Source organism: Pempheris klunzingeri, chromosome 5, assembly GCF_042242105.1.
Source record: "Pempheris klunzingeri isolate RE-2024b chromosome 5, fPemKlu1.hap1, whole genome shotgun sequence".
Lineage (NCBI taxonomy): Eukaryota > Metazoa > Chordata > Actinopteri > Acropomatiformes > Pempheridae > Pempheris > Pempheris klunzingeri.
This window is the reverse complement of record NC_092016.1, coordinates 14391150-14409055: the sequence shown is the minus strand read 5'-3', so window position 1 is coordinate 14409055 and position 17906 is coordinate 14391150. Positions and strand designations below refer to the sequence as shown.

Here is a 17906-nt window from a genome sequence, read left to right as displayed (position 1 = left end):
TTCTTTTAACTCATCGGGCTTTTAAAAATCACTCAGATCAAACAGTCTGCTGAGGAAATGTCATTCGTTGGTTGAATTCTTCATAGTGAATGTCTAGAACATGACAGTGGATCACAATAAAACATCACTTTGTTGTTAGAAGGTCACTAACCAAAAGGTTTGGGAACCACTGATCTAAATATCACTGTGTCCTGGTGGATAAATAATTGACATAAAATCTTTGTTGACCTCCTGAACTCTAAGTGACATATTCTCCATTTCCATCTCAGCTCTTTGTTTGCTAACACACGGTAAACAGGGATTATCATGGATGTGTAGACATACGTGTAAGGAGATTGACTGTTGAAGCTCTACGGATATGTTGTGTTTATGCTGTTTGGTTGGACTGTAGCTGCATGTCTCATGGATGATGCTGGAATCTCCTCAAACTGTATGATTACTTACACCGACATCACTGTATATATTAATATTTTCTTAATTGAATCAAGTTTAATCAACGACTTAAGTCAATCTTGAGTCAAGAGCTTCCTATTGCTCTTAGCTGTAACAATGTCAGTCACTGAATGAGCCTCAGACCACATGTGACAAACATGAGATGACCATGAAATGTGTCTTTATTAATGTTTAAGAGTGTTTTGTAAGGAAGCAGACTGGCATAGGGGCCTGGCACAGCCTTTGAATGATGATCAAGCTCAATCTGAACATATCACAACGCTCTCCTGAATCAAATGCAAGAACTGACAAACGTGACAACCAAGTTTTGTTGTCACCTGTAGGGACAGAAAACACATAACTAACGCACAGACCTATCAAGGCTCATTATAATCAACTTTCAATTTGCTATGTCTGATCTTTAGGAACAGTTGAGAAACTGAGGAGCAAATTCTAGGAAGATTAGCTGTGTCATTTTGTGCACTTCCACTTTCCTTTTTTATGTCTGTGGATTCAGGCCTGGGGATGCATAGCGTACAGTATGAGCCTCTAGTAGTGTGAAATTTAACCACTCAGTCGTCTCTTAACACTTCATTCTTCATCTAAAGAGTGAGCCCAGTGACCAAATTACCCCAACAGATTGTAAACTGTGCCGCTTGGATTGCAGTGTGAGCTTAATCTGAGCCTACAGCTTCATTTGGGTAAAAAAAAGAGATGAGACAGCTTAACTTTGGCTTACAGTTGATCTGTCAGTATAAAACAGCTACTACTTTGTGATTTCAAATGCAATATTTGAATGTAAAGCTGATCTACAATGTATATCTCCAGCTCGACATATCTCAACAATAAGTAAATGCTGTGGAGCATTGTCAACTCTTCAAATTAAAGAAAACCAATTCATTCAAAGAAATTTGTACAGTAATGTGTATATTCATTTCATTTTATAGACTAAAATAGTTTTTCCCCCTTATAATTATTACATATAATTGAGAGATTTGTGACTGAATATCTTATAAACGTGCAGCAACAAGTCATAATGTTGAGATCTGATGAGATAATCAAAATGCAAGAATAATTTCTTATTTTTATTATTGCATAATTATCATGCAAACATAATTATACAATATTATCTTTATGAGGTGGTATCTCTTCATTAGGACATATGTGCAAACTATGAGGTCATATTAAGAGTTGATAGATCATAATTAGCAGAAAAAACACCAAGACATTTTCAGGCCAAGAGAAACTATTAGTATTAAGGAAGGAAGGAATTCACTCTTCACAATGAGTGCTTTGTTACGTCTAGAGCTGCCAGGTCATCCCAACTTTTTTTCTTTTCATACCAACAGAGGGATGAAACGGAAAAGAACATATGCCCGTCACTACAGAAATGAGTGAGTCGTCGTCCATTCACTCAGCGAAGCTTGTTTCATTGGCCCGATCGCTGTCCGGGCTCGGTCTCGATGCCGCCAATGGAGGCGCCGTCATCCCCCCTGACAATGACGAGCCCCCTCTTCCGGTATGGTCTCCTCTGAATGCAAACACTCGCTTTAACATCCTGCAGCTATATGTCAGCTGTCTCTCATCTCATGCTTCCCTTCCCTGAGCTGACACATATGGAACTTTGCCTAATTGACATGCTCTTACACTGTAGTACTTAAATTCATTACTTGTAACCCTCATCACTTACCTCATTAATTACCTGTGTGTACTTCTGTGTGTTTGTGTAGGACTCTGGCATCGATCTAGGCCCTGGGCTTTATTTCGCTGACGGCAAGACAAAAGTGGACTATGTCCTTTGCTACAAATACAAAAAAAGGCGGGCATCCAAGGCACGCCTTTCTATTGTATCCAATGGCAGTATACCAATACACATACCAGGCCGATGGGAAATAGAAGTGGATTCTGGTGAGGCAGGTGGACCTGCAGGAGATGCGGAGGAGTCAAAGCTGTCTGATGAGGAAAAGGCTTTAATGAGGGAGGAGTTCGAAGGGGGGCTACTGGAAGCCGGGCTACAGCTTGAGCGTGACAAACAGGTGTGTATCTGCTCTTACGCTGCTTTCACCATGATTATTTTTTCATCTACTGTACATTCCAATACAGTTTTATGGATCAAAGCCATCCTTAAGTGATGTGACCACAAATCCTGTGATTGGACTGCTGCCAAACAGGTTGAGGATAAGACTCGGCTTGTCCCCTGAAGCTGGAGGACATACCTGAACTCTAATTAAAGAGAGAACTCATAAAATAGCAGCGCTACATTACAGAATAATATACTAACAATAACTATAATAATAACAATATGAAGTGTGTTGCATGTCATTTGTCTTGTACTGTACAGTATGTGTCAGTGTGGGTGTTTGTTTTTTTTGTATCCTATATGTGTGTATTTGTGCGCATGCATGTTTGTGTGTGTCTGTGTGTGTTTTTATGTCCGTGTGTGTATGTGGGACGCTTGTTTGTTAAATCAGCTGCTGTTTTGGTTGAGGATTAAGACCGCTGACCGTAAGTGTGAAGCCAAAGGCCAGATTATAGGGCCTTATTAGAGAGTGATCCACTACTCGGAAGTGTGCATGTTGGCACATGAACATGTATTTGGGGGGCAACTGGTGAGTTTAATTTAGCTCCAATGGGTAGACGGGGGTGCTCAGCGGTCACAGTGTACTGTATTGGTCTGTGTCTCTATATCTGTCTGCCTGTGGCCAAATATGAATAGGCTAGCATTTCAGAAATAGAACAGTGAAGGTTTCATTTGAATATTTCATTGTGCTGGATCAGTGAAGGAATGTGCTCTGTTGTATTATTTGTGTACGTTACAACATAAGAAAGTTTGCATAACTTTTCCTCATCAATGTGCAATTAATTTTGTACAGTCTCACTCTGCAGTCAAAATGTGGAAATAATCTTCCTCTCAGTGATTCAACTATGTAGCATCTTTTCATCAAAAATCTACTTGACTTGAATTACATTGATTTGGCTTTTATTTGTATTTCCCTTAACCCTCACATTCATATTCTGATCATTTCTGATCAGAGGAGCTTGACAGTAGTGCAGAGCCTGGTGAATCTGAAGTAGCTGTAATAGATTTTTATGCTAGTGCCAGAAAATTGCTGGTAACACACAGTGGAGGTGTAGCAGGTGTTGCTTGAGTGCTTGCCGTTGTGTCTGCCTCGCACTAAGGTCATTACAGTAATTGGACAGCATGGACAGGTTGTAATTTAGTGGTCCGCAAGTAAGGGAACAGCTCAGCACCTTTCACCTTTAATTTAATCAATTGGCTACGTTATGGTGCCATTCAGGCACCTTTCACACCAGGTTATCATTATCTGCATTCATTTCTAATACTTTGGAGGATTGGGAGGTTCTGGGCTTGAAATAATGGGATTCCCAACAAAACAGCCTCATTACAACACAAAGTAACATACTTACAGGTTTAAAGAAAGCTCATCTGGCTGCCTCAGGACAAGTAGCTGGAGCAATTAAATGTCATGACAAAGACAATGAAGAAGACAGATACACAATGAATTTATCATACAGGCCTGCAATAATAACTTTGAAACATATTTTTCCAATTGTAATCTAAATTTAGCAGTGGTTAATGTCATGAAGTTACACATATAGCGTTTTATATGGTAAAATGTTCATGTTTGTGTTTCTGTGCAGAGGCCAAACGGCATTGTCTTTATTCGACTACACGTCCCATGGCCGATACTCAGTCGAGAGGCAGAGCTTCAGAAGATCAAGGTTGCTGTGAAAAAGGTCAGCAGAAATTACACCGCCATTTACACACCCTGGTCTTCATTATTCAATGTATTTTTTTGAAGATTTCCAGACGATTAATTTGGGTGCACATTACAATCCCATCCTTAGACTAAGGGGTTGTATGCCGTCGTGTGGTATTTACAACATGGTCCCATGTGTGTTTTCGCTGCGCAGAAGTGCGAGCTGCGGAAACGGATGGGCATCGCTGGGATATGGGATTCCATCGTGGCTAAAGTCAACACGCCGTTTCAACCAGACGTCCCTGACTTGGACGTCCAGAAAGACTCACAGACACGCACCCATTTCAAAACCCTCAAACATCCTTTTATCAGAGACAAGCTCCACCTGTGAGTACCAGGACTGTCACACACACACACGTGGTGGAATGGTACCACGAACTAACCTATTTAGGAGTCGCCCTTGGCTAGGGACACACACACATGTCTTTTACTTCAGCTATGGTTAGTGATTTAGATAACACCCAAATATCTAAATCACCTGCAGGCTGTGTGCTTTTATCATCCTTATCATCATCAACGCAGTAGAGCTCTCACAGAAATTGAATTTTTACTGTTTACACCACTGAAATGTGAATTCTACAATCTGCGTGCTACCGGGATACAGCAAGTAGCAAGATAACCGCAACTTTTTTACTAATATGGTGGATTTAACAAACACACAAACAAATAAAGATTTTATTTGGCAAGGATGCAAGCTTTAACAATAATCTTGAACAAGGGAATAAGTCTAATCTGAGACTGAATGCTCTGACTGTTTCTTGTCTTTTCCTGCAGGTATGACATCAAGTCAACAGAAACCGTATTTGACAATGCAACCCGCAGTAGAATAGTGAGTCGGAAACAAATATCCTCTAATTTCATGTTATGAGGAGTGTTTTGTACATATTTTGCAAATGTGTTTGAGCTCACATGCAATTTGGACTATACTTTGTTTGTGTCTAGGTGGCTGAGATTATTTCACGCACTACCTGCAGCCAAACTTGCCAAACCACTGGTGAGGTCTAACTTTTACTATGGTTTTATTTCATTAATATACACGGTGTCAGTCAAATTTCACGCTGCCTGTGTCCATATCGGTCACAAAACTCAACGTGTCCATGACACTGTGTTACGCTTTTATGTCATAAGGCATCAACTCATTATTGGCTCGGGGTGTCTATGACTCTGCCTTCCCTCTGCATGATGTGAGTATAACAGAAATAGCAACTTCACTGGACAATGTGAAAGAATATTTGCTTCATACGTACATGATCTCTCTATATGTTGCATTTGAAAGACTTTTGAAAAAATTTGTGTGTGTGCTACATCTGCTGCACATAAAGAATATATTGCATTATATAGGGCAGGTTGGTCAGTATATTTGTAGGATGTAAATGAGGATTAAGGGGAGAATCTCAATATTATAATAGAAAAATACTGATCCCCATGGCATACTGTTAACCAGCATATCTCAGTGTAAAGAGGTGCTGATTTCTTCTTTGTAGGGGTCGTTCACAAGGAGAGGACGGAAAGATCAGCGAAATGACAGACAGGTAAGTTGAGTGGCCTTAAAGCAGGAACAGATAACACTATTTAAAACCTGACTATAGTCCTGATTTCCCACAGTAACAGATGATGAGCTTGTACTGATCTCACAAAATAGGACAGGTCACCCTCATGAGTCGGTGCACATCATCTTGTAGTATGTGTTGGCTCAGGATTCAGATCTCTGACTTCATGGCTGAGCCTCAGACCTGTCTTAAAAACAGTTTTACAAGTTTTTACAACCAGAAATGTTGATCAAATCAAATCTGATCTGTGCATTGTCAAATTAAATGTCTTGTTGAGCTTGTGATGTTAGGAACAGATCAGTAGGACTGAACAAATATGAATGTTAGCTATTTGAGATGAGAGTTCATTTATATTATATATGGATTAGTGTAAACTGATATTAGCCTAGTTGTTGCAATATATTGATAATCCAAAGCCATGTTGTTTGGTCTGAAAACAGTACATAGACACGGCATCTTTTTATTCTGATAATTGTTTCCTGTATGTTTTTAATAATGTTATGTAATGTTAACTTGTGTTTTACTCATGTCACGTGACCGAATATCCTTCAGGTCCTCCATGAAGAATGGGCTAACTATGGCGTCATGCATAAATATCAGCCTGTGGACCTAATCAGGTACTGATTATACAGTAGTGTATATAGTGTAGCTAAAGCCAGAGCTTGGAACTCATACCAAAGGGTTGGACTGAACAAATATGCAGATGATTTTGCTGTTCATAGAGACATACCAGTGGAGCTAAATATGTAAAGTTTACCCTGATGATTGTCCTATAGAAAAGGCCACGGGGTCATTAAAATCCAAAGTAATTCCAAATTTCAGGAAAGTACTTTACATTTAGTTAATCAATTTCTATGTGTAAAGTTGGCACTTTGGCCTCAGGATGGTTAAAGATGAAATCTCATAGAGTGTTTAAAAGGATCTATACTCTGAGGAGCATGAAATTGATTAACATATTTTACTATAGTCTGCCCATTCGATTCTGATATAAAATTTGACCTGATAGTGACACAAGAGGAAGGGTCAAGGGGTTTGCAAAAACATTAATTCGCCGTGTCATGGAAAAGAAGCCACTACTTGGTGAGACCTTATCACGGACAAAAGCGCTGGTTAAGGGAAAGTTTTGACATGATGATGGCGCTAGACTTCACAAGTATAACGTAGCCTGTAGCTGAGAGGATATTGTTCACTACTGAGGACCAGATTTGGACTGACCAATCAACCGTCTGTCTGACATCGCTGTCCTTCGGCCGTGTGGCTAGTGGGGCAAAAATGGAAATCTGTAAACCTGCAAACCCCAGCAGCTAGTTGATACATTGCCTTTATTTTAACAGGAAGTACTTTGGAGAGCAGATTGGGTTGTATTTTGCCTGGCTGGGTGTTTATACTCAGCTCCTCATCCCTCCTTCTGTACTGGGCATCATTGTCTTCCTGTACGGCATATTCACTGTGGATGACAATGTGCCAAGGTAGGCAGATACAAACTTCACTTAGTATGCTTATGTAAACTACATTATGTACATGTGTTTATATTCATCTTTTTTTTTTTTCTTATTTGTATATTTCAGCCAGGAGACATGTGATGACAATCTGAACATCACCATGTGTCCGCTGTGTGATGGAGTTTGTGACTACTGGCGTCTGAGTACGGTGTGCTCACTGGCCCGAGCATCATACCTGTTCGACAATGGAGCCACCGTCCTCTTTGCTATTTTCATGTCTCTTTGGGGTAACTATACATTCTAATACACTTTTCTGATCATGTTACACCAGATATATTTCAATATACCAGTATCTAGTTACTGGCTGGAGGTGTTACAGTTGGTTTGATCACATTTTTATTTAACCAGGATATACACTGTGTTTATATGTATGTAGGTGTCAACATAAAGCTGCTACCTGGCATGTAAATGTACTGTAGGCCAACTTTTAGGTGGCTCATGTTTGAATGACATTATGTACATATACAGTTTTGAAATGGCCACGTATGTTTTCATAAATAGAAATATGCAGTGAGCTCCAGAGTCTCTGCCATTGAATGAGTGTAAATCAATAAAACTTCATTAAAAACATTAAGACTTTCCCATGTGGTGAAACAAGGTTTAACACATCTGTGGATCCTCTTGTAGCTGCATGTTTCCTTGAACACTGGAAAAGGCGACAGATGTGTCTGAAACATACCTGGGACTTGACGAGCTTGGAGGATGAGGAGGTACAAAAGTAGATTCAAGAATGCACACATTCATTATTTTAGAATTAACACTTTACTGCTTTGTTATTATGTTTATGAAATGTTTTGTCTATCTTTATCACCTTCTATTTTCAAAACTCCGGTTTGTTTAAGTACCATATGAGGTCAGTCAGGGGGAGAGTGTTAACCTTATGACCTGGGTCAACCATGACGACAGGGATCAGTTGTGGTTTGCCTTGCAGATTATCATTTGTCTGAGAACAGTGCCCTTTCCCTAACACAGACATAGACAAACACACACGGTCACCCATGCACACATGCATTAACACTCATTACACTGTAAAGGTCAGTAATGGGATTGGTCTGTTCTTAAAGCAGTGCTCTTGGTGGATAAGATGATGCAGCAAGGTTACAGCATATACACTCCCAGCCTAATACAACCCTTTCTCTCCCTCTGTTTTTCTCTGTTATTTCTGTCTGCTGCCTGAAGGAACGAGTCCAGGTGAGAGTTTTTGTACCCATTAAATGTACCCACATTAAAATCAGAAGTGAATCAGGATATGGTTCAACAAACTGTGTTATTTTGTATTGGTCATTTTTCAGAATATTTATAAGCAACATCTGAAAATATCAGAAAAACATTTTCTGAACATTAGAAAATAAAAAATATATTGCAAAGAATCTTTTTGCAGTGTTGCATGCAAATATTATTCCGTTTCACAGTAATTGTTTATGTACTGTTAAGTGGGGCTTATTTGCAATCAGCATATTAATCAGCTGCATGTTTGCAAATTACCCACATTTTTCTCTTCACTTTGTATTTGAGAAACATATTCTGAGCTGTCCATGAGGAGACCCTGTTTACTCATAACTATAGTGAATAGTGTCTTCTAATGAGGAAACAGTAAACCACAACTTTGTTTGTGTTTGGACAGAAAATCCAACCCATATCAGCCTGCTTCCTTTGAAAAAAAAGGCATCTTGTTGCGAGGCTAAAATTTGAATAATTCTTGATATGAGATCATTGAATGCTGACTTGTGTAGGACGGACCCACAATTGTAAATACCATGCATCAAAAATGTCAGAATATACTGTAGCCGTAGCTGTAGGTTAATTGGTGATTTCCTGCAGCTGTAACTGGTGACTGAATCACCATACTGTAAAGTTAAGAAGAGCTCCAACAGAAATATTGTGACAGAAAGATTTTTGTCATAGCGGATGTGATCCGTTACCCGTGTGCTTTAACATGTGCGTGTGTTTGCCGCAGGAGGAGCTGAGGCCTGAATACGAAGAAGCTCTACAGGAGAAAAAGGCTAAGATAAAAGTAAAGTCTAAGAAGAAGGTATTGCATCTATATGTTTTTGTGGTCTTTCAGATTTTATGACATGGAGCAAAAACTGCACGCATAGTTAACGCAACGACTTTTTACTGACAAATGTGTCTCACTGCATGTTTTGCTCTGTTGTAGTTGACTCAAACTGCTGATGGTGTAGATGGAGAAACAGACCAGATGCTTTCCTCCCAGGTATCACTGCACTGCTCTGTGTGATAGGACATTATGTGGGCAGAGTTGCTGGGGGAAAGTGCAGGGCTGTTCCACTGCGGTGATTTAAACTTGCTTCGTAGCGAGTGCTAACACATATCTCTCTTCTTCGATTACACCACACTGAGTGAAGGTTAACAACTGTTGCTACACAATCAAATATGGCAGCCCGTCTAAGTTTTTCATCTATTGTAAAGTTATGCTAGACTAACTCTGTCGGTATGAGTTTATGTCGGTGCATAAAGAGGAAACCCCCTTCACCTACAGTGGGTGGTTGAGTCCAAAGCTGCTTACCTGCCTGGGATTAGCTCAGATTACTGATGGAGAGAGAGAAGGGAGGAGGGAGAGGAAGAAGGGGAGGGGATTTCTGTCCTTTCAGGTGGCAAACATGTACCTGCCAGACAGAAAACATAATGTGTGTGCGCAGAACATGTGCTCAGCATTACCTCACATCACACACTCTGCATGCATGAAGGCACATACTTACAATAAATGGCATATATTTCTCTATGTACTCACGTAATATGCATGTTCTTCTTGACAGCGAGAACCAGAGTCCCTGGACATTGAGGATCACCTGTCAGGTTACCTCATCAATGTGTCCACCTTACTACTACTGGTACTGCATATATACTCTGTTGTTTATGTTATTACTTTTCTAACCTCCATCTGCCTCATTGTTGATCCCCCTAATGCTCAACACACAATATTTTATGATTATTGTTATGTTTTATGAGGATATCAGGCATTTAAGAGTAATCAGCTGTTTTTCCCCATAGTATTTGTTGATTTATCTACATGATTTTCCATATCAATCAGCTCGCTTTATTTCAGACAGTTGAGTCCATACTAATAATAGAATAACAGAAAGACAAAACTGTGGTAAAGATTAAAGAGATATTGCATAATAACAATGACTAATGTGAAGAAAAGATGAAAAACAGATATTTACATGTACCAAATATTAAAAAGATACAATCATCACAAAGAATTGTCATCAAAGTAAACAGATATTCTTCTATTCTTCTTGTCAACACTCTTCAATGTTGTGTGTGTGTGTGTGTGTGTGTGTGTGTGTGTGTGTGTGTGTGTGTGTGTGTGTGTGTGTGTGTGTGTGTGTGTGCGCGCTCAGATCTTTGTAACCTTCTCGGCAGTGTTTGGAGTGGCAGTTTATCGCATTTGCATGTTAAGCGTGTGGTCCATGAACCCTGATCCCGAGGCCAAGGCCAGCGTGAGGATGACCGTCACCACCACAGGAATCGTCTTGAACATGCTTGTCGTCCTGGTGCTGGAAGAGGTCTATGGAGCCATCGCTGTGTGGCTCACTGAACTGGGTATTCTGTTTAATGTCACTACAAAGTAAAGAATTAAATAGGGAAGCCGCACGACTCACAATGTTGATTCAGTGCCTCTGGGTTTTGGCTGCACAAATGTGCAATTGGAGACTGAACGTGACAGCATGTATTTGGAGTAAAAACACTTTTTAACTCCTCACAGTGACAAGTGGATCAATAAATAATTTTTTATTCATGTTGGTCAGGCTTTAGGTTGAGCTTTTTAATCCTGCTTCATTGCAATTAGAAAAAAAAGCTTGCTTAATATACCAAAACCAAAAGGGCACTGAAAAGGTATGAAATCCATTATTTCACCATTGCATTGCATACCTCTAATAATGTAATTTACACAACTTAACTGTCTACTGTATCCCACAAGAAAGTCATCTTAAGCCTAAAAAACTTTCACTACAGAATAAAATCTTCATTGATCTTTAGCTGACGTCATAGATATGGAATTTATGATGGTGAGTCTGTTCTGGCTGAGTACTGAGCAGTGGTTACTCTTACTGGGAATATTGCTCTGGCCCTGTAGGGTCATTTTGTTTTTCTATACACTATGTGTTGAGTTGAAGCTGTAATTCCCCTGTATGCATTAGATCTCATAGTTTCAAAAAACAGACATGATGAAATAAACTGTAACACTATAAAATACAGGTTACTTCAGCTTGAAAGTCCATGATACTGATTTAGGAAACACACAGTCAAATGGAAGTCACTCTCTGTAATTCAAACATGCCATTATGAGCAAGTGAACCTAAAAACTGTTGTATCTGTTTTTCAACAGAACTTCCTAAGACAAAAGAAGAGTTTGAAGAGAGGCTGATCTTTAAGTCTTTCTTTCTCAAATCCATGAACGCCTTTGCACCTATTTTCTATGTGGCCTTCTTCAAGGGCAGGTGTGTGTCTATTATTAAATCTCACTTTGCTCACTTCTCACCTTTTGCGTGATTTGTTCCTTATCATATGACTTGGTCCTGTCTTTGTACAGGTTTGCTGGGCGGCCTGGCGATTATGTCTACGTCTTTGGAGACTATCGCATGGAGGAGGTAGGTTTAGTGACACACGGTGGTTATTTTTAGGTTAGTGGTTATTTTTTATTTGTATGTGTAGTCGATATGCATCTATGGCTTGAGTAAATGTGTGTTTTTTGTCCACAGTGCGCTCCACCAGGCTGCCTCATCGAGTTGTGCATCCAGCTCAGCATGATCATGCTCGGAAAGCAGCTCATCCAAAACAATGTCTTCGAAGTCCTCATACCGTATGTGTATATATATATATATACATATACATATATTACTTCTATAAACATAAATTTCTCACAAAACTGCTTCATTTACCAAATTTCTAGTCTGTGCTATATTTACTCTGACTCTATACTCTTTACTCTATATCCTCCTTTTCCAGTAAGCTGAAAAAGATGTACAGAACAATGCAGGAGGAAAAAGAGAAAAAAGAAAAAAAGAAAAGAGCTGCAGAAAATGAGGAGAATGAAGAAGAAGAGAAGAGACCAAAGGAGCAATTTGACAAAGACTTTGCCCTTGAGCCCTTTGAAGGCGTGAGCCCAGAGTACATGGAAATGAGTGAGTCTTTTCTAGTCTCCTGCTCACTCTTTTATTGACTACTGTAATCACACAATGTCAGGTTTTAACTATGTGTGTTTTAATGTTTACAGTAATTCAGTATGGGTTCGTGTCACTTTTTGTGGCGTCCTTCCCGCTGGCGCCAGCATTTGCTCTGCTCAACAACGTCATTGAGATTCGCCTTGATGCTGCAAAATTTGTCACTGAGATCCGACGGCCTGATGCTGTGAGGTGTAAAGACATAGGTACAGACCACACATGAGAGCATGTCCACTCTGTCAGTCACTCTGTGTGAATGTGATATAAACTATCCCGCAACTTCTAATCACTTTCTTTTCTTTTCCTCCTCTCTGCCCCTCCATTTTTGTCTTTTTGTCTCCATGTCTGTCTGTCTTCCTTTACACAAATACACAAACTCATGCACACACGCACACATGGACATGAATGGACACACTTCTCTCACCCTCTCTCTCTCCTTTCATGCTATGTCCAGGGATTTGGTACAACATTCTCTGTGGAATCAGCAAGTTCTCTGTTATTACCAATGTAAGTGTGTGTGTGTCTGTTTGTCTATTGTGCCAATAACCTTTGAGACTGTCTTTCTTAAGCTTGCGTGAATAAACATACATTCATGTGTGCCTTTGCTGTTACTCTTATGTATTACAGCCGCCAACTGTCAATCAGTGGAATAGCAGAAAAGTCACTTAAAAATTACCCATAAAAATGTTTGTCAGAAAACCATGTTGAACAAAAAAAAAAAAAAGATTCATGGTTCAAATCCAATACATGTTACGTCTTTGAAGTGGTTAGGATGCTCAGCAAGACTCAACAAAATAATGTGTTTCAATATTGAGTTTCAGGTCAATATGTAACACATTGAAATAGTTTCTAAATGCATTCAACACAGATGGAGAGAATTCACAAGAAATATTATTGACATTAGAGTAGTTGTTGCAGATAGATAATATTATTGGTGTAGAATTCTTTGTATGAATGATTTTAGCCCATACAGCTAATAAGCACTTAATGTCCCAGTAGTATATGATAATAATAATACAGTGTGGTCGTTTCTACATGTCTGCTTTCTTGTGTTTGTCTTCCCAGGCGTTCGTCATCTCCTTCACGTCAGAGTTTGTTCCGCGAATGGTTTTCCAGTACATGTACAGTGTGAATGGCACCATGAATGGCTACACAGAGCATTCACTGTCCTACTTTAATGTCAGCAACTTCCCATCGGGCACTGCGCCCACCACTACCCTCTTCACCGGAGTCTCCATGTGCAGGTCAGAGTGACTCTTTAACCTTGACCTTTCTGGATTCCCCTTTAAATCCTTGAGCCAGGCAGCTTAACTCTTACTTTGCCTAAATCCCAGAGTTGTTTGGAGTTTTCAGAAACTGTAAAATGTGGCATTAATAGCAGGGATTTTGCTGAGGCAAATCTTTCTAAGAATTAGCAGATTTTCTGGGATTGTAAACAACGTTCATTCATGTTGCTCTAGGGTCCTCCTTGCTAATACTCGCAACATCTGTGTTTTTCAGGTATAAGGACTACAGAGACCCACCGTGGGAACCAGATGCATACACCTTCTCAAAACAGTACTGGTCTGTGCTGGCTGCAAAATTGGCCTTTGTAATATTCTTCCAGGTATGAATATAATATCTTAATCTTAATCTTAATTTCAATCTGAAAAGTGGCATCTGATATCCTTAATCTGTCTTTCTGAAATCCCTGAACACCTTAGTAACCATTAGATATGTGGCTTTCTTTAATAGCTGTGCACAGTTAGCTGTAGCACCCATATGTCTGTGTCATCAAACCCTATTGTGAAGGCCTGTCTTTTAAAATTCTGCTTCACTCATTCCTCACCATTGTCTGCCTTTATTACTGGCACATTAATGTAACATTATGGATAATTAGGGATGCACTGATCCAACCTTTCTCTCCTGATGCTGATTCTGATCATCTTAGAGTCTCTGCTGATAAATATCCTTGGTCTGATATCTCTCTCTGCTCATTGGCTATTTTATGAAAGGTAACATGAGGCCAGGGATTGCAATGACATTAAAAACTGAGGCCCGCCATGGCTGAATTAGTGTATCTGAAAACACTGAATTTTATAATGACACTGACAAAGTACATCTGTAATGCGGATGTGGATTAGTCACGTCTGGTGATACCCAATCAGTTTAATAAGGTCAGTATCACCCGGATACCAATCCAGCAGAGCGGTGCATCCCTGTACATCGTAACGGCGATTTATCCTCTTTTTTGCAGCTACTTAAACCTAGAAATATGTATGATATAGTAAAAAAAACATTTTTTTGTCTTTTTCCCTACAGAACCTCGCCATGTTCCTCAGCATGTTGGTTGCCTGGATGATCCCCGACGTACCACGATCTCTACGGGAACAGCTGAAGAAAGAGAACATGATGCTGATGGAGTTTCTGTTGAATCAAGACCAAGACGCTCATGTCAAATCTCACGGCCCAAGACGCTCCGTTCCCCGCTTCAGTACCATAGACATTGTGGTGGAGGCACCACCGGAAGAACAAGAGGAGCAGCCAGTGATAGAGGAGGAAGAACAGGCTGAGATCAATCTGGATGAGCCCAGAGGGACCATTGACTTTGATCCAGAGGTTGCAAAGTCACTTGAAGAAGTTGAAGGAAATGGACAGGAAGAGCAAGGAGGTGAAGGAGAAGATGAGGGTGGCGAGGTACAAGGGGGAGAAAAGGAAGAAGATGCAGAACAGGAAAAAGTTGTAGAAATGGAAAAAGTTGTAGAAATGGAAAAAGTTGGAGAAATGGAAAAAGTTGGAGAAATGGAAAAAGATAGAGAAATGGAAAAAGATGGACAAGTAAATGGAGAAGATGTGAAGGAGGATGATAAGAAAGAGATAGGAGAAGAAGAAGAGGAAGGAGGAGAAAGAAAGGAAGATGAAAAGGAAGTTGGCGCAAAGGCAGGCCAGGAGGAGAATTTTACTGTTGATCTGGACGCCTTCATGAGTGAGCTGGGCATGTTGGGTAAGAGGAGAAAACTTAACGCATCTGTTGTCTTTTGTTGGCTTCAACTTGCATGATCTGCTTTATCATTCATCATCTTTTCACTGAAGTAATTTTGTCATGCTTGTACCTTATTATTAATTTTTCTATGTCTTGTCATATAGATGAAGAGCCCTCATCAAGCCCAGCAACAGATAAAGAGCTTCCCCGCTCAGGCTCCAAGCAGGAATATCAGAAAGACCAGGAGCCCTCGTCACATCCATCATCCAAAAGAGGCTCATCTCAGAGTCTGAAGGGCTCCAGGGCAGACATTACAACATCAGATATTGACACTAGGCTCTTCTCACTTATTGCTCCCCCTCCTCCCCGAGAGCCAGGTTCAAGGGCAAAGGCCCGCTGCTCCACCCTGCCTTCCCGCCACAGAGGAGCTGAGGCTTGTTACAGCCTGCCACGACCCAGCCATTCCACCAGCCTCACAAGGTTCCAGCAGGCGGCCACACACACTCCCCTGCTTCCTCTGGGCTCTTCATTATCAGCATCATCCAACCCATTCTTTACCCCACACACCCCGGTGTCCTCATCCTCGCCACATCCCACACAGTCCCCGTCAGCCCAACAGCCCAAAGCCCCCATTGAACTATTTGCGCTGAAAGGCCCTCCGCCTCAGCAGCCTCGCTCCAGGGGCAAAGCCCGGTGCTCCACCCTGCCTCCACGACAAAGAGCCCCCGATCCTGAGGAGCACACCACCAAGCCTAGCCATTCCACCAGCTTTACAAAGCTGGGAGACCGCATCCCCCCTTCCCCCAGTGAACTGAAGCGCAATCCACCACTATGAAGAGAGCTGGAAGGCAAGGGAAAGGACAGAGGGTAGCACAGGGAGGGGGAGGACTATCCAGATTAGCCTCTCTTGTCTGTGCCTGGAGCCTCACCCCTCCGTCTGTCCACCCTATCTGCATACATAATACCTGGGGTCTGAGGAAGAGAGACCATCCAGATCAACTGAATGTCCTGTTTATCCTCTTAATCTTCCCAGAGATGTTTATGCTACTCAGTGGTTTAGGGCTCATCTGGGCAAAGGGAGTGTTGGACAATCCAGAGAAAAGACTGCTCTGAAACTCTCCCTGCTATGCCCAGAAAAAATACCACTGGAACTTTAACTCTTTCTATTCTCCATTTTGTTGTTGCTGTTGTTGTTGTTGTTGTTGTTGTTGTTGTTGTTATTGTTATTATTGTTGTTGTTTTTTGTTGGTTTGTTTTTGCCCAAAGACACAGTTCAGTAGCCACTGCTCCTCTGTTATTTTCAGCACCACACATGCTGCAGTGCTGCCTTGTAGACAAGAGGAAGATGGAAATACATACAGCACAGCTAAAGTCAGCAGTTATGCTTGTAGATTTACTGTTTATTTTTTAGAGGTTTTGATATATAAAAATGTAAAATTATAATAAAAGAAGGACATATTTTTGATATCTGTTTTCCCTTCCAGTCTCTCGTGGGTTATGGGTTTATGTTGGTTTTATGGTATTAAAAAAAAATGGTATTACATTATCATCACATTATATTATTAGGTGTTATTATGTTCAACATGAGACCAAACACAACACAACATTCATAACATGCCACGAGTAAATCCTAATTGGCAGATGATGACAATATCCACACTGATAGCTCCATTGTGTTGTCTCTGCTGCCCCCCTCTGGTGTATGGTGAAACACCACGAAATGATCTGGGGTCCTGTGTTCTCTACTGGGATGCTCACTGATGAGTTGCTTTATTTTGTATCACTCTGAAACCTAACAATTTAAAAGTTCTTCTGCAAAAGTATTAGTATTATAAAGAAACAGTGAAGTGTCAGAAATTACAATTTTCCCCATGAAAACTGAGCAGGGGAAATAGTCCATTGTAGCCAGGGTAACTTGATTTGTAATGATACGGTTGTTATTAATCCAGACAGCTAACAATGCAGAGTGATGTTTCACTCTCTCTGTCTCTTTGTGTATGAGAGACTCTCCTCTATCCATAACCTGCACTGGCTCCTCCTTCCCTGCACCACCAGTGAATGGGGCCTTTGTGGGGGCTTCCCGGCATTCCAAAGGAATTCTTGCAGGTGAGGGTACACAAACAATCGCACACTCAGATGGCTGCTGCAGCTTACTATTTACAACTCAAAATACAAAATGCTCCACCAGCAGTTGTGGGCTTCCAGTGCTGAGCTAACCTTACCCTAAAGGAGTTGCTGCAACTACAAGGGTGTGATCACAATAGCAGGCAGAGTGGGAGGGAACGATCCCATTCTTTCTAACCAGGTGAGCGACCACACACATGCTCTAAAATCAACACACTCACTGGAGCCCCTCACTTTCCTCATGCACAATGAGGAAAATTGCACAGATTAGGGAAAGCATGACCTCATGAGTGAATACAACTTTTTGCTCTTTGAAGAACTGCTGCACAATAGTTGAACATAGAGTGAACATATAGGATCTAACA

At 40.7% G+C, this 17906-nt stretch overlaps 1 protein-coding gene across 1 annotated transcript; it reads left to right on the top strand.

The window, feature by feature from the left end:
- Positions 1-1795: 1795 nt before the first annotated feature.
- On the top strand, positions 1796-16252 carry ano2a (anoctamin 2a). The gene is made up of 28 exons (XM_070830575.1): positions 1796-1951; positions 2163-2468; positions 4096-4191; positions 4369-4541; positions 4989-5043; positions 5157-5208; positions 5343-5398; positions 5699-5746; positions 6317-6381; positions 7099-7233; positions 7333-7493; positions 7894-7976; positions 8446-8457; positions 9224-9298; positions 9425-9481; positions 10044-10118; positions 10632-10833; positions 11621-11732; positions 11825-11882; positions 11994-12094; positions 12241-12416; positions 12509-12661; positions 12910-12962; positions 13521-13699; positions 13956-14061; positions 14757-15123; positions 15217-15438; positions 15582-16252. Exons 1-28 carry the CDS (start codon positions 1805-1807, stop codon positions 16250-16252), a joined length of 3996 nt encoding a protein of 1331 aa, XP_070686676.1. The 5' UTR covers positions 1796-1804.
- The last annotated feature ends 1654 nt before the right edge of the window (positions 16253-17906 follow it).

What these genes read in the sequence shown, in the direction of transcription:
- ano2a (XM_070830575.1), top strand. Translation starts at nt 1,805, where the DNA reads ATGCCCGTCACTACAGAAATGAGTGAGTCGTCGTCCATTCACTCAGCG. An exon ending in ACCGGAGTCTCCATGTGCAG is followed by an intron (nt 13,700 to 13,955) that starts GTCAGAGTGACT and finishes TGTGTTTTTCAG; the next exon opens with GTATAAGGACTACAGAGACC. An exon ending in AGGTGAAGGAGAAGATGAGG is followed by an intron (nt 15,124 to 15,216) that starts GTGGCGAGGTAC and finishes AAAAAGTTGGAG; the next exon opens with AAATGGAAAAAGTTGGAGAA.